Raw genomic sequence first — 25,918 nt, forward strand, 5'->3', positions numbered from 1 at the left:
AGAGAAGACTTCACCAGAGTGAATACAGAGGGTTTACCACAAGATGTAAACCATTGGTGAGCCTCAAAAACAGGAAGGCCAGATTAGAGTTTGCCAAACGACATCTAAAAAAGCCTTCACAGTTCTGGAACAACATCCTATGGATAGATGAGACCAAGATCAACTTGTACCAGAATGATGGGAAGAGAAGAGTATGGAGAAGGAAAGGAACTGCTCATGATCCTAAGCATACCACCTCATCAGTGAAGCATGGCGGTGGTAGTGTCATGGCGTGGGCATGTATGGCTGCCAATGGAACTGGTTCTCTTGTATTTATTGATGATGTGACTGCTGACAAAAGCAGCAGGATGAATTCTGAAGTGTTTCGGGCAATATTTTCTGCTCATATGCAGCCAAATGCTTCAGAACTCATTGGACGCCACTTCACAGTGCAGATGGACAATGACCCAAAGCATACTGCAAAAGCAACCAAAGAGTTTTTTAAGGGAAAGAAGTGGAATGTTATGCAATGGCCAAGTCATTCACCTGACCTGAATCCGATTGACCATGCATTTCACTTGCTGAAGACAAAACTTAAGGGAAAATGCCCCAAGTACAAGCAGGAACTGAAGACAGTTGCAGTAGAGGCCTGGCAGAGCATCACCAGGGATGAAACCCAGGGTCTGGTGATGTCTATGTGTTCCAGACTTTAGGCTGTAATTGACTGCAAAGGATTTGCAACCAAGTATTAAAAAGTGAAAGTTTGATTTATGATTATTATTCTGTACAATTACTTTTGGTCCCTTAATAAGTGGGAGGCACATATGCAAACTGTTGTAATTCCTACACCGTTCACCTGATTTGGATCTAAACACCCTCAAATTAAAGCTGACAGTCTGCAGTTAAAGCACATCTTGATCGTTTCATTTCAAATCCATTGTGGTGGTGTATAGAGCCAAAAATGTTAGAATTGTGTCGATGTCCCAATATTTATGGACCTGACTGTATATGGCATAATAAAGATTTTTTTTTTATAAAAATTATTTTGAAAGAATTACTTTTTTTTTTTTTTTTTTTTTTGTTCCCTGATTTGCTTTTGGGATTTAGCTTGCTATGGGTTGTTACCTTTTTATCTTTTAATTTTCCAATACAGAACACAGCAAAGTATTGATAGACACTGGGTTATAGGCTTGTACCTTCAGGTGATTGGACCCTTGCAAATCTTTCGATGAGACACCCCCTGTGTGCCTCAGCTAGAACCCTATACCATGAATCCTCACTTCTATTGCTAGTATCCTAAGGTGGTGGATCTTTTCTCCTTCTCAGTGAAAATTGCCTTAGGGTAAACATTTTTATTAATTTTATTTAACTTGGATTTAAGTCAACTTCTCACTGCTTTTTAATACCACAGATAGAAGCAGTGTATCCAGATTGGTGCAAACTTGTAAACCTTAAAAGTCGTACCCAGAACCCACACTGTGGGGACAGCCTGTAATATTTCTTCGGCCACTGGATCCTACAACTGCACTTACCTTAGCACTTAGTGCAATGCCTGTAGTCAGCCTCAGGGTTCTATATAGTTCAAAGGCTGTGGTCCATCTCTATGGAATCCAAGCCCCTGAAGACCCCTTCAGGGATATGCAAACCATGACAGACAAAGCCTGGACTTTATATACAGTCCAGCGTTATGGTAAGACAGGGTCACCCTGTATGCTTTTGACCATTACTGTTAATCACCAGGGAAATTTTTGAATTGTATTAACTATGGTGTAAGCTTCTCAAATTTGACACTAAAATGCAACCATTTAGAGTCTCAGGTGAATGACCAGGTATAACATCACACTACAGTCTGTCAATATTGCTATCATACACGTTCCTGGAAAAAAACTTAGAAGCCGTGGGTACTGCACAACAGCCAGCTGGGTACTGGAAATATTGCAAATCAGTGTACATATTTGCCAGTACACCACCGAAAGTAGACACCCTAAGCTATCTGCTGAGAGGCATATTGAGTCCATGGAAGATTTTTTTTTTTTTTTTTTTTTCCACAAGTTTCTGGAAAATGACAAAAACATTTACGGTATATATATTTATATATATATATATATTTATATATACACAAAGTTGTCATTTAAATGCTATATTTCTCGCACAAGCCATGGGTATATGTGGAATTACACCCCAAAATACATTCTGCTACTTCTACCGAGTATGGGGATACCACATGTGAGACGTTTTGGGAGCCTAGCCACATACAGGAGCCTGAAATCCAATGACCACTTTGAAAGCCTGGAGATGCGTAACTTCCTTGTCCGCACCTGTGGTAGTGATCCTTGTAGATAGTCAACTTGGGGTTCCCCAGGGCACAGAGTCTAAGCCTGCTTCTTCACCAAAGCCCCTGATGGTGGGGATGGACTTGCAGCAAGCTGGGACCAGGTTGTGGCCCCCAAGTACGTCCAGCTGAGGATGTGGAGACCGCTTATGAGAGCAGAGTACAATGGGAGGAGACAAACGGAATCCACTAGACTAGCCAAAGTCAGGACGGGTGGAAAACAAGTCAGTGGACGAAGCCGGGGTCGGTACAGGAGGTAGCAACGCACAGGAGCTCAAACAACTAAGAAGTTGCTCAGGCAAAGTGGCCTAGACTGAGCATATCCTATATAGGCAGGAAAACAAGGAGGCGGGCCAGGAAGTGATGGAAGGGAAAGAATTAAAACCCAGAGAACAGCAGATGACACCAATAGGTGAGCACAGACAAAGCACACATGTGAAAGGGATCAGGAACAGCACTGCAGCAAGGAGGTAAGAATACACAAACAAGGAACTACAGGCTAACTTGTGATATTCCTCATTTCACTTCCTCACTACCATCACAGTTTCGGAGGCCCTGAAATGCCAGAATAGTACCAACACCCCCCCCCCCCCCCCCAAATGACCCCTTTTTGGACAGTAGACACCCCAAGGAATTTAAAAAGAGGCATACTGAGTATTTTGCAGATCTAATTTTTTCTCACAAGGTTTTGAAATATAAAAAAAGAAAAGAAAAGATGTGTTTTGCTTTTTGTCTTCATTTTCCAAAAACTTGTGGCAACAAACGAGATCTGAAAAATACTCAACATGCTTCTTATCAAATTCCTTGGGGTGTCTACTTTTCAAAAAGGGGTCATTTGGGGAGGGGTGGGGGTTTGGTGCTATCCTGGCATTTCAGGGCCTCTCAAACTGTGATAGGTAGTCAGTGTAATGAGGAAATAAAGCCCTTTAAAAAGCCTGACGGTGCCTATTGGATTTGGGGTCCTGTACTTGGCTAGACTGCCAAAATGTCTCTCACATGTTGTACCCCCACACTCTGGAGAAGTACCAGGATGTATTTTGGGGAGTAATTGTCATTTATCCATGGCATGTGTGAGCAATAAATTATTTAATTGGCAATTTTGTGTAAAAGAAAATTTTTTTTTGTCATTTTCCAAAAACTTGTGGTCAAAAAAATAAATTCTTCTATTGAGTCAACATGCCTCTCAGCAAATAGTTTGGGGTGTCTACTTTCCAAAAAGGGGTCATTTTGGGGGGTGGAGGCATTTTATGCCCAGCATTAGAAGTTTATGCCACACATCACTCACTCTTCTAACCACCTGAAGATCAAGCCTTTTCTGACACCTTTTGTTCACATGAAAAATATTAGTATTTTTTTTAAATTTAATTTATACCCCCAAACATTACATTTTTTTAAAGCAAACACCCTAGTGAATAAAATGTGTGCTGAAATTTTTTGTTACTTAGTACTCGTGTAGCGATTTTTCAAACGCAATTTTTTTTTTTTTTAAATACATCTTTTTTTTTTTTTACTTTTAATGCACAAAAACACAATATATTGGCCAATTATTTGGTAAAATATAAAAGATGATGGTATGCCGAGTAAATAGATACCAAACATGACATGCCTTAAAACTGCGCATGCCCCATGCAATGGCGACAAACTGCATACTTTTTTTAATATCCATAGGCAACATCTTAAAAGCCTTTACAAGCTACCATTTTATATTTACAGAGGAAGTCTAGTGTTAGGATTACTGCCCTTGATCTGACATTCACAGCGATACCTCACATGCATGGTACAACCGCTGTTTACATACCAGCACAATTTCAGGGGGAGTAGTTAAATTTGCTGTTTCCACCTGAATTCCAGGTTGGGCAGTAAATGGAGGAAGTACGGGTGCTGCAGAATTTGTGAGCTGCCAATCGGGATTTGCAAGCACATCCGGAAGGATACTAGGGGCCTGTGTGCGAATTCTTGGTGGTTGGTCGCCACCGCACTTATGGGACTCGCCATGTCACCAAGACATACTGCAGTGCTGGTATGTGAAAGACCAGAATGTACTAGGCCGCTGGTGCTCGTCAGTTCAATAAAAGGTAGCATGGCACTCTGCTGCATATGAGAGTCGTCAAAATATACTGGCAAGTGCTAACAGAGATCAGGCCTGATTCTGCGTACACTGTCGTTTTGTGTGCAATGTATCAAGTGACAGTGACCTACTACCTATTCCAATTACAGACTCTTAGACCTAAAGGATTAAATGTAGATTTAGATCTCAATTGTTTTATTTCCAATTATTAAAGATAGGAGTATGGCTTTGTAGGTTTTAGTTTAATTTTCTATTTATAATATTTTATTACTAAATAATATATATTTATATATTATAATTTTATATATATTTATTTAATAATTTTTATGGATTAGTTTACATGGGGATATAGTCATCCGAGATAGATAGATATATATATTACAGTTGCAAGAAAAAGTATGTGAACCCCTTGGGATTACGTGGAGTTTTGCATGAATTGGGCATAAAATGTGCTCTGAACATCATCTAAGTCACAACAATAGAAGAACACAGTCTGCTGAACATAATACTACACAAACATTAGATGTTGCCATGGTTTAATTGCACATAACATGTAAACATTCACAGTGCAGGGAGGAAAAAGTATGTGAGGCCCTAGCTTAATGACTTCTCCCAGAGCTAATTGGAGCCAGGAGTGAGCCAACCTTGACTCCAATAAGTGTGATGATATTGGATATGTTGCTGACAGTTGTCCTGCCCTTAAAAAACACACACCAGTTTGGGTTTACTGGTTTCAAGAAGCACTGTCTGATGTGAACCATGCCTCGCAGAAAAGAGCTCTCAGAAGACCTACGATCAAGAATTGTTTGCTTGCATGAAGCTGGAAAGGGTTACAAAAGTATCTCCAAAAGCCTTGATGTTCATGTGTCCACGGTAAGACAGACTGTCTACAAATGGAGAAAGTTTAGCACTGTTGCTACTCTCCCTAGACGTGGTCGTCCTGTAAAAATGACTGCAAGAGCACAGCGCAGAATGCTGCATGAGGTAAAGAAGAATCCCAGAGTGTCAGCTAAAGACCTACAGAAATCTCTGGCACATGCTAACATTTTTGTTGACACATCTACAATAAGGAAAACATGAAACAAGAATGGAGTACATGGGAGGACACCACGGAGGAAGCCACTGCTGTCCAAAAAGAATATTGCAGCACGTTTGAAGTTTGCAAAAGAGCACCTGGATGTTCCACAGCACTACTGGCAAAATATACTGTGGACAGATGAAACCAAGATTGAGTTGTTTGGGAAGAACACACAACACTATGTGTGGAGAAAAAAGGCACAGCACACCAACATCAAAACCTCATCCCCACTGTAAAACATGGCGGAGGGAGCATCATGATTTAGGGCTGCTTTGCTGCCTCAGGGCCTGAACGGATTGTTGTCATTGATGGGAAAATGAATTCCAGAGTTTATCAAGACATTTTGCAGGAAAACGTACGACCATCTGTCCGCCAACTGAAGCTCCGCAGAGGATGGGTGATGCAAGAGGACAATGACCCAAAACATACAAGTAATTCAACAAAACAATGGCTGCAACAGCACAGAATACGCCTTCTGGAGTGGCCCAGAGTCCTGACCTCAACCCGATTGAAATGCTGTGGCATGACCATAAGAGAGCGATTCACACCAGACATCCCAAGAATATTGCTACAGTGAAACAGTTTTGTGAAGAGGAGTGATCCAAAATTACTCCAGATCGTTGTGCAGGTCTGATCTGCAACTACAGGAAACGTTTGGTTGAGGTTATTGCTGCCAAAGGAGAGTCAACCAGTTATTAAGTCCAAAGGTTCACATACTTTTTCCTCCCTGCACTGTGAATGTTTACATGTTATGTGCAACTAAACCATGGCAACATCTAATGTTTGTGTAGTATTATGTTCAGCAGACTGTGTTCTTCTATTGTTTTGACTTAGATAATGTTCAGAGCACATTTTATGCCCAATTCATGCAAAACTCCACATAATCCCAAGGGGTTCACATACTTTTTCTTGCAAATATATATATATATATATATATATATATATATATATATATATATATTTATCTAGATAGGTGTCTGATTTATCTATTAATTATGTTGTACATTATTAATAGATTCATTATTTGATATTAATTTATTATAGAAGAGGTAGCTTTTTATGGATTAGTGATATAGTAGTTTATTCATTATTTATCCGTTTATGTAGTCGGAAGTTATGGAACCATTGGAGCATTTATATGTGATTGGAGATCACATTATAAGATTGTTTTAGTAGTTAATGGGTTAATTAGCACTTTAATATATGTATTTAATTGGTTATTTTAATGAATCTATTAAAGGGTGATTATTGGGAGTAATTGTATATAATCGTATTATTATTAGTAATTGTGTATAGGGCTTTGTGCTATATCTGTTCTCTGGCTCATTATGATGTCTTGGATTAGTATTAGTAATCATTTGGTAGGGCTGGCTGGCTGAGTGATTTATTTGTGTAATAAAAGATTAGTGTACACTCTCTTGCTGTTATGGAGAGAGAGTGTGTTGGCACCTTTCCCTGGTGTAAGATGGCGACCTTGTACTCGACAACGCCCGGCTCCAATGTGAGGAGAGGTACTAAAGGAACTGCCCTATCTGACGTACACATCCTTATGAGTAAGTCCCTGAGACACTGCGTTTATATTATTAATTTTTGAACGCTGCATTTTTATTATATGTACTTGTTTTAATTGATTTATACCTTGGTATTTTGGACACTGCATTTATAATATTTATTTTTGGACACTGCGTTTGTATATATATATTTTTTTGGACACTGCGTTTATATTATTATATGTACTTGATTCAATTGATTTATGCCTTTTATACATAATATATTTAGTTTAGCACTTTGGCTGTAGGGTGAGCATATTGAGGTATTATCATTTATTACACTTTCAAGGGTGAAAGTAAGACTTGTATGCTTTCAGGGGATAGGTTTATATGTTTATTTGAGATACCGTCTTGATTCAAAAACTCTAACTTTGTGAACATTTCTGCCATCTCTGTTCTTGTAGGAATGTGTGATTATTGTTCTCTGCTGTTCCCAAACTTTTTGATCGTTTACATTTTTGACAATTATGGATTTGTTGATCTCATTCCCTTCCCTTACTTCAATTGATAATCTAGACTGCTTCCTTCCTGTTTCTCCATACCTTTGTATCTCTGGGCTTTTTCCTTGCAATGGCATGTATTTATTATACTAGTATTTGCGTTGGGTTGCGGGGTCCCCCATACCCCCTTTAGCGGATCTGTTCCTCATCTTGACTCACCGTAGATTTTAACTCAAAGTTCAAAATACAGTATTGTCAGGTCTGAGACTGGGAGAAAGGAAAAAGTCCCTCCTTTCCACTCCTGCCAATAAACTTGTACAGTCCTAGGCAAATTTAAATATATTTATGTTCTTTACATCAAGAAATGGGGAAAACCTCCTGCGCTCAATCCTACTAAACTAAAAATAAGCTGCTACACCTGCACCTTATTACCTAAAGTGGAAAACCAAAATATAACAATAAGTGTAGCGCTCTATAAACAAACTAAATCTCAACATAAAAAATGTGACATAAAGGTGGAACAAACAGTGAATCCTAATGATATAAATGAATGCTACAATCGTGCAACATCACACAGTATTGTGCATATGGTGGAAATAACTGATATTAAGCCCCCTAATACAGGGGATATACCCTATAAAATAAGTGCTCAGTGTCAACACAGTCTATTTATAACCATAAATAAACTGCTGAAATCAGAAAAAAAAAATATATATATGCAGCAAGTGAATATATATGCAACAAGTGAATATAAATGAACACATCACTCAAAATTATATCTTCTATAACAAAAACGTGCCACCAAGGTCCACAACAATGAATGCAAACATGCAGGTGAATCTTGTGTATTTGTAGGCTCTGGTGATGACTCCACACACAGCTAGATTGGCTCCTCACCTCCTTGCTGCAACCCTAAAAGGGCCTATATGCCTTATGAATCACTCCTGGATCCCCCTGGGTTAAAGCGTATCCTCAAGGAATATCCTAAATGGCTCTTATCCAGAGAAAACGGCTCCCACATGGTCCACAAAGAGAAAAGCCTCCATAGTGTATTACCATTTATTAGCACAGTAATTAAAATATAAACACAGGACACTCGCATAGTACATCTTCTTGTATACAGCATTTAGAACCTCATGTATGGGTGTACTTGCATGGGTTCTATAGGGAGTCCAAAGATAGCGTCCGCGCCGGAAATGTCGTCACCTACGCGTTGCGTCACCGCTCAAGTGACTTCCTCAGGAAGTCCCTGAGGAAGTCGCTGCATGTTTGCATTCATTGTTGTGGACACTGGTGGCACGTTTTGTTATATAAGATATAATTTTGAGTGATGTGTTCATTTATATTCACTTATTGCAAATATATTCACTTGCTGCATATATATATATATTTTTTTTTCCTGATTTCAGCGGTATATTTATGGTTATGAATAGACTGTGTTGACACTGAGCACTTGTTTTATAGGGTATATCCCCTGTATTAGGGGGCTTAATATCAGTTATTTCCACCATATGCACAATATTGTATGATGTTGCACGATTGTAGCATTAATTTATATCATTAGGATTCACTGTTTGTTCCACCATTATGTCACATTTTTTATGTTGAGATTTAGTTTGTTTATAGAGCGCTACACTTATTGATATATGTTCTTTACATCGATATTTGGCCTCTGTGCTCCTCACATTTCTTGGTCTTCCGACCCCCCAGCCCCACTTCTCAGATATACCTTTACAGATACAAATAACAGAGACAGTGGAAGTTTACATCATCAGCCATTGCCCACGGTTTCCGATTTCCTCTGCCTCTATGTACCTCTCCTGTCCTGCTCTAAGACTCCTGTCCCGGATCATATCCTGAGTGGGGATGTCTCCTCTGTCTCCGCAGATGTCTCCTGGGCTCCCAGACTGTCAGCCTATCTCCGGGCTGGTGGAGCGTCTAGTCGCTAGCTGGCACAGCCCCATGTGTGCAGTGCAGGCACCTCTTTCTTCTACCTCTCTTCCAGGTCCTCTCTAGGGTCCTCTTCCAGGAGCGTCTCCGTCGGCGAGTGCTAGACCTGCCGGGAGTCGGGATCTCAGCCCCACACTGCTATAGCGCCACCCTACTCACCAGGCTCACACCACCACCGGTCATCTCGTGGTCTTTGCCAGTCCCGCTAGCTCCTCCCAGACCCCCAACCAGAGCCACTGTCCAGCGCAGGTAATCTCACGGGGGTACTATCAAGGAAAGTCCTGCACAGGACTACTCTGCATGGCGGGCGTCAGGAGCTACTGTGCTCAACAGCCTCCCGGTGCCATGTTCAAAACCCTCCCCCCTATTCAGGGTAAGTGTATTTATTTATATGCAATCCCCAGTTTTGACAGCAAGCGCGGGATCTTCTTCCCTCACTCATCACATATTTCTAAAAAAGCGTGGCCGTGAGGGGCTGTGCCTGCCCAGCCAGGTTATTCATTCACAGTGTTCTGTGAATGTGAAAACTACCAAGTACCAACAGCCTTTGCGGCTATCTGCTTGTAGTTCGGTAAACTTCCAGAGCATGTTGAGCACTCTAGGTAGTTAATCAACTCTTCCTGTCAATGGGTAACTGCCTGCTCATAACAGGTATGAACAGACAGCTTACACACACTGTCTGCAAGAGCCCTGCATAGCACCCGCAATCTGCTCATCATCTGTGCAGTGCTTTGCAGGCTCAGTAAAAAAAAAAAAAAATGAATGCAAATTTTTTTAACCTGCAAAAATATGTGCATTTATTTATGTATTCTACAGAGGTGAACACCACACATGCAGAAAAACTTGCAGATTTCACTTGCAAAGACACAAGTTTACATCAGTTTTCATGCACATTTTAGTAAGTTTCACATGCACACAATGCAGATTCCTGTGCAGAAAAAAATCTGCATATGACACTAGTGTTGTGGTGTGAACTGGTCAGAGAACAATTGTTTTCTTTGTGCCTTTGCAGAAAAACTCACATTTGTGCATACTGATGTGAACAAGGCCTAAGAGAGGAAAAGGTATTCACAGTCTACTTCTGGCTCACAGATCACATTAATTGGAATTGTTTCTATTAGTTGTTACCTGGGTGTGTTTCCCTCACAGGTGTTTGGTTTGCCTTCCTACATACAGTACAACTTCCACCCTGTTAAGACAACTCAGCTGGCAGAAATTTCACATCCACCTGTCTCACAGAGCCTTCTGTTTCCACTACAGAGCTGGAGAGGCTGAATTATAAATCTTCTGGATGGTCTTGTTTGCTGGTATGCTATGACCTTCATTCACTGTGGATTAGGCTATATATACCTCATGTATAGATGGTTTGTGGGGCTACATTCACTGATCCTTGCAATACACATTCACTGGGGTACAAATCTGTCTCTTGAGTGGATACACAGTTTTGGCATAAGTCTGTCTTTTTGGGACGAAGGTTTCATGGTGTATTTCACATCTAGGTCCTGTTGCTCAGCTATTTTTTGTATGTCAAGTCGCATTATGTCTGCATGGGACTCTTATACTTAAGCTCTTTTCAGGACCATAGGTTGTTCTGGTTCATGGTTTTATCTCCTAGGTGTGCTCCTAAATTGGAGGTTTTTGCTGGGTTACAAATTATAGTTTGGCCTTGCATACATTTCTTTTTTTTCCTGACCTCTAAGTTGGGAGATTCGCATTTTTGTCCACTTGGTGCAGAGGCCTTCAGGTTCATTGACCTTACATCATATATTACAAGGGGTAGTTGCATTAATTTTCTACACCTTTTCATTTTGTACTATGCAGTGGACGCTTTCTGGATGTATTTTTTCATACCGTATATTGGGTGTGTCCCGATTAGATTAATGCTTCATGTATTTATTAGGGAACCCTATGTATTGCTTATTTTAAAGAATATTAATAATACGTTTCAACTACACATTCAGGTGTGGTAATGTAGCAGCGGAAGCTTCTGTCAACATAGTGTTTGGCAGCAGGGATCTCTTGCATGGCATTTGTTAGGTGTCAGTTGAGAGGTTTAATGCTTAGCTTTTTACCCGGTGTAGGTTGTGCCCTTAAATATACTTTAGTGGTGTTATCTTATGCCGCAGTATTAACCACTTACAAGACTTTTAGGTATATTTTCTGATGTTATAGAGGTTTAAGACATTTATGTAATGTTTTGTAGTGCATCCTAGCACTCATTTTTGATATATGTTGCAGCCAGTTACACTGTAAGCCTTGGCAGGACATACAGTGCCTTGAAAAAGTACTCGTAGCCTTTGTAATTTTCCACATTTTGTCATGTTACCAGAAACTTAAATGTATTTTATTGGGATTTTATGTTATAGGCCAACACAAAGTGGCACATCATTTTGAAATAGAAGGAAAATGATATATGGTTTTCAAACGTTTAATACAAATATCTGAAAAGTGTGGTGTGCTTTTGTATTTAGCCCCCTTTACTCTGATACCCCTAACTAAAATCTAGTAGAACCAATTTCCTTCAGAAGTTACCTAATTAGTAAATAGAGTCCTTCTGTGTGTAATTTAATCTCATTTTAAATACAGATGTTCTGTGAAGCTCTCAGAGGTTTGTTGGAGACCATTAGTGAACAAATCGTATCGTGAAGGCCAAGGGACACAACAGACAGGTCAGGGATAAAATTGTGGAGAAGTTTAAAGCAGTGTTAGGTTATAAAAAAATATCCCAAGCTTTGAACATCTCACAGAGTACTGTTCAATCCATCCAAAAATAGAGTATGGCACAACGGCAAACCCACCAAGACATGGCCATCCACCTAAACTGACAGGCCAGGCAAGGAGAGCATTAATCAGAGAAGCAGCCAAGAGGCCTTTAGTAACTCTGGAGGAGCTGCCAAGAGCCACAGCTCAGATGGGAGAATCTGTCCACAGGACAACTATTAGTCGTGCACTCCACAAATCTGACCTTTATGAAAGAGTGGCAAGAAGAAAGCCATTATTGAAAGAAAGGCATAAGAAGTCCTGTTTGCAGTTTGTGAGAAGCCATGTGGGGGACACAGCAAACATGTAGAAGAAGGTGCTCTGGTCTGATGAGACAAAAATTTTACTTTTTGACGGAAAACTAACACTGCACATTACCCTGAACACACCATCCCCACCACGAAAGGGCAATCTTAGAAGAAAACCTGGTAGTCTGCAAAAGACTTGAGACTGGGCTGGAGATTCACCAGCAAGACAATGACCCTAAACACACAGCCAGAGCTACAATGGAATGGTTTAGATCAAAGCATATTCGTGTTAGAATTGCACAGTCAGAGTACAGAACCAAATTCTATTGAGAATCTGTGGCAAGACTTGAAAATTGCTTTTCACAGATGCTCTCCATCCAGTCTGACAGACCTTGAGCTATTTTGCAAAGAAGAATAGTCAAAAATGTCACTTTTAGATGTGCAAAGCTGCTAGAGACATACCCAAAAAGACTTGTAGATGTAATTGCAGCGAAAAGGTGGTTCTACAAAGTATTGACTTTGGTGTGCTGAATACAAATGCACGCCACACTTTTAGATATTTATTTGTAAAAAAATTTGAAAACCATTTATCACTTTCCTTCCACTTCACATTTATGTGCCACTTTGTGTTGGTCTATCACATAAAATCCCAATAAAATACATGACAAGCATGACAAAATGTGTAATATTTCAAGAGGTATGAATACTTTTTCAAGGTATTGTATGGTACTAATGTTCTCTTGGTATTGTCCAGTCCATCCCATATCAGTGTTACCCTCTATCATGGCTTCTGTCTGTATGTTGGGAATAGTGTTTTGTTTATTTTAAGGTTTTAGGCATTTAGGTAATGTCTTGTTGGATATGGCAGCATTTATTTTGGGAATCGGTTAATGTTAATGTTTTCAATGCTAGAACCTCTACATGATTTCCTTCGCAGTAGATATAAGTCTGTTTACTGCAATATCCTATGCTTGCACGTCAGCACTTGTAATATTGTAGCCATTAATTTTAAACCTTTTTACATATGCCTCACTTGCTTACATAGCTCTGGTGGTATCTATTTAATTCCACATTGTTATATTTCTTCATAGCTTCCATGGTAGATGTGTAAATGGTCTGTTTCTCCAAGGGGTTAGGGCATTTTGGGGAATGTTTTGTCTGTGTTGCTGCACTTAGTGTGTATTGTTGCAGCAATTGTATAATTTCAACCATAAATCTATTCCTGTCATATGTTATTTTCAGGTCATGTGTTGGACCTTTGCATCTTGGGTGACCTCTTTCTGTACCCCAATGTAATATCACTTACATAACTTTATACTGTATGTGTATAGAGTATTAGTTTATCTTTCTGTATTTATGTTGTGCCTGTCCTTGCACTGCAACAGGTTTCTTGCAGAGGTATACTCATATTTCATACATGTTGCAGGTTGTCTGTGGTAATACTGGTGAATGCATTGATATCTTACCATTTGGTACGTTTTGAGACTATATCCCAACCCCCACAAATACACACATTCCTATTGTGGTATCCCCTAACATTTCCTGAAGTATATTCACACTTAGGTTGGCACCCTACTGCTTAGTTCTTTCAGTGACAGTAGGTGTACAGTAGCTTGGGCTATCAGAAGTGCCACCATAACACAGATTTATTGGGTATAGTCTGTTGTTGCTGCACAGTGGATGGGGACACAGCTCCCTAGATGTGTGTTTCAAGGCACTGGGCCTTGTCTTCATATAAATAGATGTACAGTGCTCAGCATAAATGAGTACACCCCTTTTGAAAAGTAAGATTTTAATCAATATCTCAATGAACACAAGTAAAATTTCCAAAATTTTGACAAAACTGAGTTTTATAGAACATTTGTTTAGCTCATTACATGAAAGTAAGATTAACATAACTTAGATTACAAAATCTTCAGTTTTACTCAAGTTAATTGATGCAAAAATGAATACACCCCACAATAAAAACTACTACATGTAGTATTTTGTATGACCTCCATGATTTGTAAGGACATCACCAAGACTTCTAGGCATGGAATGAAAAAAATGGTTACATATTGCAACATCTGTATTTTTCCATTCTTCAAGAACTACCTCTGTTAGAGCCAGGATGTTGGATGGAGAGTGATGCTCAACTTGTCTCTTCAGAATTCCCCATAGGTGTTTGATTGGGTTCAGGTCAGGAGGCATACTCGGCCACTAAATCGCTTTCACCCTGTTCTTCAGAAGTGCAACAGTAGCCTTAGATGTGTTTTTGGATCATTGTCATGTTGGAGAAGTGCACAACGACCAAGGGCATGTAGTGATGGTAGCATCTTCGCTTTCAATATAGAGCATTACATCTGTGAATTCATGATACCATCAATGAAATGCAGCTCACTGATAACAGCAGCAATCATGCAGCCCCACAGAAGGACACTGCCACCACCATGTTTCACTGTAGGCACCATGCATTTTTCTTTGTACTCCTCACCTTTGCGACACCATACAGTTTTGAAGCCATCAGTTTTAAAAACATTTATCTTAGTCTCATCAATAGAGTCCCAGTAGTCTTCTTTTTCAGCATGAACCCTGGCAAATTCTAGGTGGGCTTTTTTGTGCATGGGCTTTAGGAGAGGCGTCCTTCGTGGATGACACCCACGCATGCCATTCCTCTGCAGTGTACATCGTAGTGTGTCACGAGAAACAATCACCCCAGTATGGCTTTTTACTTCAGCTAACTGCAGTGAACTTGCAAGGTGATTTTCTTCAACTCTTCTCATCAGAAGACACTCCTGTCGGGGTGTTAACTTCCATGGACGGCATCAACGTCTGTGAGATGGTTGCAGTTCCATCTTTGTTAAATTTTTGTATCACTTTTGCTACAGTATTCTGACTGATAAGTAAAGCTTTGCTGACCTTCTTCTTGTAGCCTTCACCTTTCTTGTGCAAAGAAATAATTTTCTTTCTCGGGCCTTGTGACATTTCTCTTCAATGTGGTGCTATTGCTGACAGCATGAAATGGGAAGGGGTTTTCTTTAAGTAACACCCTTTAATAATAAACTGTTCGCTTGACACCTGTTTAAAAATTAGACTCGCCTGTAGTTGAATTTTTGTTAATTAGGCTTTTGTCTAAAATTTAGCTTTGCTCCTAAGACTTATTGGGGTGTATTCATTTTTGCAACATGGTTTTGAATGAATTTGTTAGGAAAAATACTTTTTTGTGTGTGCAAATTAACAAATATTTTTTGCAATCAATGGCCTGCATTTGTCGGAATATTTTGTAGTATAGTGTCCCATAGAAAATGTTGATTCTGAAAGGAAAAGTAAAGGTTTTCTGACAAATCTGTTGATGTACTCATTTATGCTGAGTACTGTAGGTGTTGGAAAGTCTCTGAACGTATGCTTCTGAAGCAGACTTTTTTTGATGTACTTATATTTTGTACAGGGTGTTTTATTCTCACCATAACTCAGACCTAGTCAATGCATGTATTTTCCGTTGTGGCTAGTTTTCCAGCGTGCACTCAAATCTTCATATGGTTTTCTTCAATGTGCTTTTTGTACATTCTACTTACTGCAATGAATACAATTTGAACTTCATAGCCAAAACATTAGAGTTTTTCATTTAACCTTGTTACATTGGACACATGAACTTAGTGCCATTCATATGTCCTTAGTTGACCAGAATCTCACTAGGGTTTGGTTCTTTTATAACTGATTTTTTGGAATCCGTCCTGTGTAACTTTGAGCTCTTATTTTCTAATATAACTTTTTCCTGTGGCTAGATCTGCTGCTTTAGTTTTCTACTCTGTTGAGAATTTAATATAACCGGGTCCACCATATCTGTGATATTTATGGTCAGCCCTGTGGGAGGTGAGGTCTCCAGGCGTTTTTATTGTCCCTCCCTAGTCTGTTAAGTTCTTGCTAATCATCTCATGGGCTGTCCTGGAAGAAAATTTGGGAAAACTGGAGTTCAGCTTACCGGTAACTCTATTTCTAGGAGACTTACAGGACAGCTGTATTCCCATCCTTGTGTTTTTTTTCCTTTTTTTTTTGTATGTATTTTGTTCAGGTTTCATCCTTCAGTTCTTGTTTTAAACTGACCAGTTCAAGTACGTTTGAAGCATTTCCATTTCCTGTTGGAGAAGGTGCTGATATCTCATGGGCTGTCCTGGACGACTCCTGGAAACAGAATTACTGGTAAGCCTAACTCCGGTTTTCACTGTCCCAGAGTGCTCGACCCATGAGATTTTTTAAAACTTTGACCCAAAGGACTACCAAGTTTTTGTTTGCTATATCCCTAAAATACTCCCCAATATAATGCTACAGATAAACATACCTATAATAGATTAATCACATCATATGGATCCCAATAGGATATATTTCACAAGATGTTGCAGCAACACTGGCATATTCCCATTGCAAACCCACAAGTGGCGAAGATAGTAAAACCAAGACCTTTGATCACAGAAAAACGTGCAAAGAATTTAAAGTATCATTTGGCGACTAAGTTCAGTCACAGCCAAAAATGTGGTTGGGTAAAAGGAGGTTTCATGTTAAGTATAGGTATGGCAATTGTGCCATTTGTCCATATGTTGGCAAAACAAAGAAATTTCACAAGACAATTTTCGAATGTTTGAAATTAGAGCTTTTATTATTTGTAAAACTTGCCAGCTATCATGTATCAAATATGCTGGCCTTGTAGGATAATAATTTATGGGATATCATATGCCTGTCGCTGCCATCTATGCTGGATAGTCTGCCTTTGTAAGCGTAAGTGACAGCAGTGAAGCTGTGTAGTGTTGCAACCTGCTGAAGTTTGTTTACACACTGATCTGATGCACAGTTATTCATCTGTCTGCTGATCAATGCATGGACCATACATATTGGCAGGCTGATTGTACCCAAGTGGTTGTGCACAACCAGACTGTCAGATCTTTTACATATGATTACTGCTTGCAGGTATAGCCGCTAGTAGTAGACAGAACGCAATAGCAATGCGGGAGACATTCCGCCGTCAACCAACAGTGGGAATATTGCTATTTTCTTTCCTTCCATCTGCATGTCTGGCAGACTTCATTCGCACCAAATGATTATAGTGCTTGTGTGCCCGGTACTATGCTTTCTATTGACCTAACGTTTTTTGCTTTTACTTCAAAGCATATTGGATTGTTAGATGTATGGATGTTCATTCATCTGCTATCATTTCACATAGTATCATTAAGGGGCGGACTGACCATTTGGAAACTCGGGCACTGCCCGGGGTTAGTAGGGGGCCCCATGAGATGCTCCTGGTACCTTTTTCATAGGCTTTTTTGCGTTTGGGCAATGACACGGGCCCCATGATCCCCTATTGCCCGGGGGCCCCATTAGTTGTCAGTCCGCCCCTGGTATCATTGTTCATTTGTCAGCAAATTAGATTTGGGGGCTTGATGCTTTATGATCATACTTTATCTTAATTGAGTTTCACAATGTTACATTTTTGACCATGTGTTTGTGTTTCCAGGCAATTATGGCAATGAAGGTGTGTGTCTCATGCAAGTAGCAATGATTATTATCTATTGTGTGCATTATTAAGCTTTGGATATTTTTGCATCTATCCCTGATTACCATTTCTTGGAATTTTATTTTTTTACTAGTTTTGGGATACTTGCATTTACACAAACAACCTATTTCACTTTGCCCTATGTGAAGTTACACTTTTTACTGGTTTGTGTTCTACCAGATAGATAGAATTAAATCAAATTATGATATTTGTACAATGTGATTATTTCATTAAAAATAAGTAAATTAATTAATAAAATTCACTGTGCCAGTGTACAAATAAACTAAATATAAATAAATAAATAAAGTTTTGGTGTAAATTCATATAATCTAATGTGCAAATGATGCAAAGCAAACTATAAATTGTATATATATTAATGAAATATAAATAAATAAAAATAATAAAGATAATTAAAAATATATCAGTTCATAAAGTTCAGCAGCAAAAAATGTGCAAAAATGTTTTTTAGGATTCAGCAGGAAGAAGATATTGGTGATATACTCTCCTTTTCAAATTGCTTATATTGATGCAGATGAGAGCCTACAGACTATCTTCTGAGTCTGTGTAGATGTGAGGTTTTCTCCCTCCTAGAGCCTCTCCTTACTTCAATGCTCAATGTCTCCTCATATGACCCATGGAAGAAAGAAGATAAAAAGATATGGTGCCTTATCCAAGGTATAACCAACACTGTTTAATGTGCTCCCATTATGCACTCACATGGTATTAGTAAACAACACGCATATAGAAATTAAACTGCTAGCTGCGGTGATGCTCAGCCTCTCAGAAGTGTAATCACACTCTTGTCAGTACTCACCGTAATGTCAGTCCGGTACGTGGTGACGTCACTGCCCCTTCCCAACGCGTTGCGCCACAGGGAAAAACGTAGCTTCGTCTGGGGGATGTAGTAGCATTCCTTTTCTGACTCTTGCTGTTGGGCCTGTTGGCACAGTTCTATTTACATAATTGTGCCCACTCTTCTCATTCATTGTTTCAAGATGTCCCAGAGTCTATGAATACTTTGCCTATGTTCAATTGTGCATTTACAATAAGAGGAATTTGTAATAATTGTACAATTGCAATAAGAGGAATTTTGGCTTCCCTCTAAATTCCATATCTTGGAGTAGTATAGCCAGTATAGCACACAGGGTTAAAATTTTTGTTCATTGGTTACTCTGCATTGATTGTTCCAAAACTGAGGGCTCACGGAGTGGGGTAGGGTCATAGGGGAGGTGCCCAGGTGGTGTGTCCTCAAAAGCTTTGCCACTGACCAGTCACCTGAAGGTACAAGCCTATAAACTGGGGTCTGTTAATACTTTGCCTGTATCCTGTACTGTACTCCAAGATATAGAATTTACAAATCAAAATTCCTTTTTTTCCAGGTTTCCACTTATTTTAGCATTTGATGGATGCTGGAGAGTTGAACACTGTCATGTTTTTTTTTTGGGGGGGTTAACTGTTGGTGGGATCTTTGTACTGATTTCCTTGGTCTGCACACCTTCTGTGCCCATCACTGCAAGGTGTTTTACTTATTGTTTAATGAGAATGCAGCAGGAGGAGCTGAGACACGTAAATGTAGGTGGAACATGTAAAACTCCCAGGAACGCAGTTGAGAATAATGGTAGGGGGGCTCTTGGAGTTGGAACATTTGCAACCTAGGAAGCCAGGGACCCCCTAAGTCTACTAGGTTCCACCTATAACCCTATGATCACTGGACAACTCCTCTTCCTACACCACATAAGTGATCAAGGTGGGACCCAGGGTAATTCCGTAGGAAAGAGCTAGCTCACATTTTACACTGGGTGGAACACTATTTTCTGGCTCTGTCAGTAGTCAGCAGGAGCAAACAGTGTATTGGTGAACTTCATAAACTGTCAGCAGTTGGACCTGGAAGATTGGAGACTGCACCAAGGTGTGTTTCATCTATTTGGTCTCCACTAAAGATCTCTCTGGCCTGAATTTAATGGCATCATCCCCCTTAAAGTTCCGCTGTCCAGAAATACTCTCACAAATGTGATACTTTGGTCACCCAATGGACTCTGTAGACTTTCATGGATGTTTTTCCTCCTCTCAAAGTGGATCATGCTGGAGTGAATCCACCACCATTCTGCTGACCCTGGACTGGTCAAGAAAGTCTTGGTACGGTGGCAGTCTGAGTGGTTTTTGACCTGCTTCTCTGTAGGCCCTATTGTCAGAGATACTGTTTTTGAGAGGAGATGACAGTTGTAGCATGGTTTGCTGTCTAAGGTAACCAGTCTGTGTTTTATTTGTGTTAATGTTTTTTTTCTTTTCTTTTTTTTGTTTTGTTGGGCTTATTTTTTTTATGTTACTGTACCTGAGAAACAGCTGACTGGAGCCTTGAGTTTTCTGGAGGGCTGTCACTGTTGCCTTGGCTCTGGTCGATGATGGTTCACCTGCATATGAGGTATGATAAGTGTTGGCCCTATGGGCTACTAGCACTTGACCAGCTTATGCTTGTGGCGCCCACATTACACCTATCAGACCCACAAATCCTTTTTGTAAGATAACATGCTCATTTTTGCTGTACTTGCCGCTATGGTTGAGGTCTGACCCACACCTTGTACCATGGTTTTTCTCCAAGCTGGTTCTTGTGTAACCCCTTGATTATTCTCAGATGTGTATTGTCTGTAACACACTACTTTTATGTATTGCGGTTTTCTTTTATGTAGAGTATTGAATGGAAAATATTTCTATAAATAAAGATTATATATATACCGTATTTTCCGGCGTATAAGACGACTTTTTGACCCTTGAAAATCTTCTCAAATGTCGGGGGTTGTCTTATACACCGGTATACGTCAGGGCGGCACTTTTTAGGGGGGCGGCACGGAGCCGCCAGCGCCCCCCCCTTCCGACGGAAGGGACAGTAACTACAGGGGTGGGCAGAGGGCTGCTGTCTCTTACCTGGCTCCCACGACGATCCAGTCCAGGAAGCGCTGCTCTTTCAGTCACTCCGGCCACTCCCTCACTCCTGCCGCTCGGCTCCGCCTCCTCACCGGTGATTGGCCGCCAGAACTGTAGCTCAGGAAAGGCACACAGGCGGCCAATCACGGATGAGGAGGCGGAGCCGAGCGGACCCGCGAACATCGAGTGAGGGAGCCAGTAAGTGTGCAGTGCAGAGGTGCTGCTGCAACCACATATGCTGGCTGCAGCAGCACCATACTGGAACAGGGGTCAGCAAGTGTCATTGGTGTCAGTGGGAGGAATAGTGCCCCATCATTGGTGCCACTGATACTAATGATGGGGCATTATTCCTCCCACTGACACCAATGATGGGGCACTATTCCTCTCCCCACTGACTGGGTACTATTCCTCCCACTGACACCAATGTTGGGACACTATTCCTCCCACTGACACCAATGATGGGGCGCTATTCCTCCCACTGACACCAATGATGGGGCACAATTCGTTGCTCTGGCACCAATGATGGGGCATGATTCCTCCCACTGACACCAATGATGGGGCGCTATTCCCACGGACACCAATGATGGGGTGCTATTCCTCCCACTGACACCAATGATGGGGCACTACTGCTCCCACTGACACTAATGATGGGAAACTATTCCTCACACACTGACACTAAGGTTGGGGCACCATCATTGGTGTCAGTGCGAGGAATCGTGCCCCATCATTGGTGTCAGAGCGAGGAATCGTGCCCCATCATTGGAATACCATACCATATTGAAATCAAATCTGATGTTTTTTAATTTTTATTTGGTGTGCGTTGGAAGAGGGGTAGTCTTATATGGCGAGTATAGCCCAAACCCTATATTTTAACAAGAAAAGTAGGGGGTCGTCTTATACACCCAGTCGTCTTATACGCCGGAAAATACGGTATATAAAAAAAAAAAAAAAAAACTTCTGGTACTCTTGGAATTGGCTAGTGGGCATTTGTTACCAGGAATTCTGCCTCTGACTGTGATATCCACAGTTCTTCCTGCCCTCAAGTCCTCATTTTGGCATTTTGAAGGCCTTTTTTTAATGCTGTCATTCCAGCAGCTTATTCATTCATTTATTACTGGTGTTTATATAGTGCTGACAATTTACTTAGTGCTTTATATCTATATTTTACATTCATACCAGTATTTGCCCTCAAATTTTGAAAGAATAACAATTCAGAATAGAATTGCATTTATGCATCCTCCCTGGGAGAATGTGGCTCTCCTCTTCCCCCACCCTTCTTCTCCTTCTCTCCTCCCTCTCTCCTCTCCTGTCTCTCTTCTTCACCATCAGAGCTCGGTATTCAGGAGGACTGATAAAGTCAAGCCAGTAAAACCGTGTCTTTCAAAACTGATTATCTGTTAATCGAGAAAGCCAAGACCTGTTCATAATATCTTTGACTTTGGAAAGCCAGAGTCTGACTGGGACAGTATTGTCTGTCTCCAATATAGGGAAATGCAAGAATAATGCCTTGTACACATTATGAGAAAATCGGACGAAAAATAGATTTCGAAGCGATCATCCGATAATCTGATCGTTAGTACACAGCTTTTGAGAGTTCATGCAAAACTATCTGGAGGGTGAAGCACAACATTTTTTTTCGTACAATAACAGAACAATTATTTTTATTTAATCAGAAGAGTATTCGTAAAAAAATTGAGTGATCAAGACCACGTATGTTCAGAAACCAAGAATACATTACAATACAATACATTGCATCACTCCTGAAGTTTCTGTATTCTGTCTTACAATAATTTTTGTAACTTAAGTAGCCTCTTCATTTTCACTTTGAGAATAGCATGCAAAAAAAAAAACATGGATGATCTTTCGTCCATTATTCTCATTGTGTGTAATCGGCTTTAGTCGCATTCAATAGATGTATTAAGAGTGAATGTTTAAACCTTTTGCCGTTTCCATTATATCCTAGGGAGAGTATCTTTCTTGATGTGGTGTGAGCCATCAGGATCTCCAAGAACTGTAATGCTCTCTTCCGAAAGATGGATTCTCTGTTTTTCCTACTAAGTGCCATCCTAAGGGCTCTCTAGCATGTAGTGCAACAATGGATTTGTCTAACAATCTCTCCACGTTCATTGGGGATCATAGACCACTGGGATGTCTAAAAGCTGTATGTGTATGCCCAATAATATCTTTTACTTAGTAGTTAATTGAGGAACAAAGGTTCTTCCTATGTTGCATGCATTTAGCACCCCCCCCCCCAATCAAGCTAACCCACATGGAAGAAAAATATATTTTAAATATATTCTTCCCAAATATATTGACATATATTTGAAATACTACAATTTTGGCTGTATTCAATATATAAAAAATATATATTTACTGTATGTTGAAATGCATTTTGTGTATATTACAAAATATATGAAAAAAATATTTAAAAAAATATATTTTTTTTTAATATATTCAGATTTTTTTAACATAATAAAGGCATTTTAACATATATGTTTACATATATTTGTAAATGCATTCCAAAAATGTAGATTAAATGTATTTTTAAAGAAATACGGTTATTTGAAAACGTATTTTTAAAAATGTTTCATATATTTTGTAATATCTAAAAAACGCATTTCAACATAGTGTGTGTATGTATGTATATATATATATATATATATATATATATATATATATATATGTGTGTGTGTGTGTGTGTATATATAATATAAATATATATATACTTTTTTTTTTATATATATTGTATACGCCAAAAATTTTAGTATTTCAAATATATGTCAATATATTTGGGAAGAATATTTTAAAAATATATTTTTCTTCCACGTGGGAGCCATTGGTATGAGGGAAAATAAATTATGCAATTTCACATTTTATGCAACTGAAGCCACAGGCACTGCCTGCATGAGGTGTACACTTCCTATTTGTAGCGGTAACGCTTCCATCGACCAGGGCATAGGCTCCAGAGATGGGAAAATTCACATGAGCTGTGAGATTACCATTATCCAATAAGATAACAAACAGGGAAAAATGTCTGGTCCCCAAAGCTAATGCTGTCCCCATGCAGGGAAAACTGTGACTTTGATCAATTACACTCCAGGATGGTTTAGAAATGGTGTTGAGAATAAAGACTCAGGAGTAAGGTAATCGATGCAAAATGCACTGTTTAAATTAAATTATTTTTTTTCCTGGACTTGAGTTTTATGGTTTGGGGTTCTACAAATTTATTTTTCTTTCTTACAGATTGAAAACTTGCTTGGTGGAGATGAGAAGTTTCAGTCAAGAGTAAATAAGAGCTTGGTCCCCTGCATTGCTCAGTTCTCTGTTGCCATGGCTGATGACTCTCTTTGGAAACCGCTTAACTACCAGATTCTTCTAAAGATGCGACACTCTTCTGCAAAGGTGAGAAAATGTATCCCTTTAAAGAAGGATGTGAGAGTGTAAATTATGCCTATAAGGTGCTGCAGATTGAATTGCTTATTTTGCTTGTTATATTATGGAGATTGGATACTCTCCTTTTTGTCTACACCTCGTGGACTCTGTTTTGCAAGGCAAATGCACTCAGAACTGTAAAATAACATTATGACCATTCATTATAACATTATGACCCCACACAAAATTTTGAGTAGGTTCCTCTTTTGCCACCAAAACAGCCCTGACCTATCAAGGCATAGACTCCACTAGACAAAGCATTCACACAGCCTCCATTGGCTTGCCATCTTCCCATAGTGCATCCTGGTTCCATCTCTTCCTCAGGTAAGCGACACAGACACATGGCCACCCACATAATGTAAAAGAAAACATGATTCAGCAGACCAGGAATCATTTGGTGACAACATTCCCCCAATTTTGCCCTAACTGCGTATAAAGTAAATTGGATGTTTCCCTGTCTTGTCAGGGCTCCCCATGCATAATCTCCCTGTCTGCTGAGGCACATCAACATCCTTACTGGACATCTGGTTAATTCACATTTTGGAGCTTTTCATTTTTTGAGAACTACTCTTGCCTGTTGCTACAGAAAATGGGGTTTCCCCAACTGTGACTGGCAAAGCCTCCTGAGCTGTTGCAAGTTCATCAAGCCACAAAATTAGTTCCATTCACTTGGCCACATCATTAGTCTTCTCCAGGGCTGAAGGGTTCACTGGGCAGTAGAGCTTCTTAGTAAACCTCACTGTAGAGCTTTCATTTTTAATGTATCGTAATCATCTGCATAATTTCTTAGCTAGCGGTAGACCCTGAAGCCTTCTTAGGGGGAGTATGCCTTGCCAGTGGTGTGAAAACTAGCAGAATGGTATGATCCCTGGATCCTGCCCCCGTGTGTGCCTATTGGGAATCTCAGGGCTTTCTGCAGTGAGCGAGATGTTTACAATTTTTTACAGGGATCGTGCTGGTGCTTATTTGTCCCAGGGAAGTGCGCCAGATTTGACTTTTGGCGCTCGAGCAGCCCTTACTGTAGCTGTGCAGCCTCATTGCCCATACTGCTTCTGCATGTGTCCCCCCTCCTGATGGTCTTACACCACAATGCATGCACCATTTTGAATGTGTGTGGACCTTGTTGTTTTCCCGCCATCTCCTCATCTGCATCAGCTCCATGATCTACAGAAATTTCCTGGGCTCCCTGCTGCCTTGCAAGGACCTGGTTGCAAAGGTCATTAACCTTTCCTGCTCCAGCAGTGAGTACCCTAGTGGGATATCCCTCACTCTCTACCAGTTATGGTTGATCCTAATGCCTGACACGACACACCCATACATAGAGATAGCTGTACTAACAGAGGGCTATTACATTTTTGGTTTTGGAGTTAATATCACTTTAAAAAGCCTTGAGCTTATTAACTTTCCAGTACATTCCTTATTGCAACCTGTCTTATATAATGATTGGCCTAACCTGGTTAAAGTTTTTGCTCCTCCAAAATCATTCAGGAGGAGTGGTTTCTTTTAAAAAGTAGACTTTCTGGAGACAACTGTTGCCTATCTTAAAGCTTAAAGTGAAACTGCACTGCATCTGAGCACCACAAACCAAAAATGCTATTTGAGTCATTGGCCAACACCCATCTATCCATGTCTCCA

General features: G+C 40.0%; 1 protein-coding gene across 1 annotated transcript in view; it reads left to right on the forward strand.

Moving 5' to 3' along the window:
• HEATR1 (HEAT repeat containing 1) overlaps positions 1 to 25,918 on the forward strand; it is a 387,031-nt gene that overhangs the window by 345,806 nt on the left and 15,307 nt on the right. The window contains exon 33 of the mRNA XM_089660010.1: positions 24,095 to 24,253. Within this exon, the coding sequence (XP_089516136.1) occupies positions 24,095 to 24,253 (159 nt within the window). The remainder of the gene's footprint in view (positions 1 to 24,094; positions 24,254 to 25,918) is intronic.

This window comes from Staurois parvus, unplaced genomic scaffold (assembly GCF_062004578.1).
Source record: "Staurois parvus isolate SC_StPar_1 unplaced genomic scaffold, SC_StPar_1.0 ptg001196l, whole genome shotgun sequence".
Classification (NCBI taxonomy): Eukaryota; Metazoa; Chordata; class Amphibia; order Anura; family Ranidae; genus Staurois; species Staurois parvus.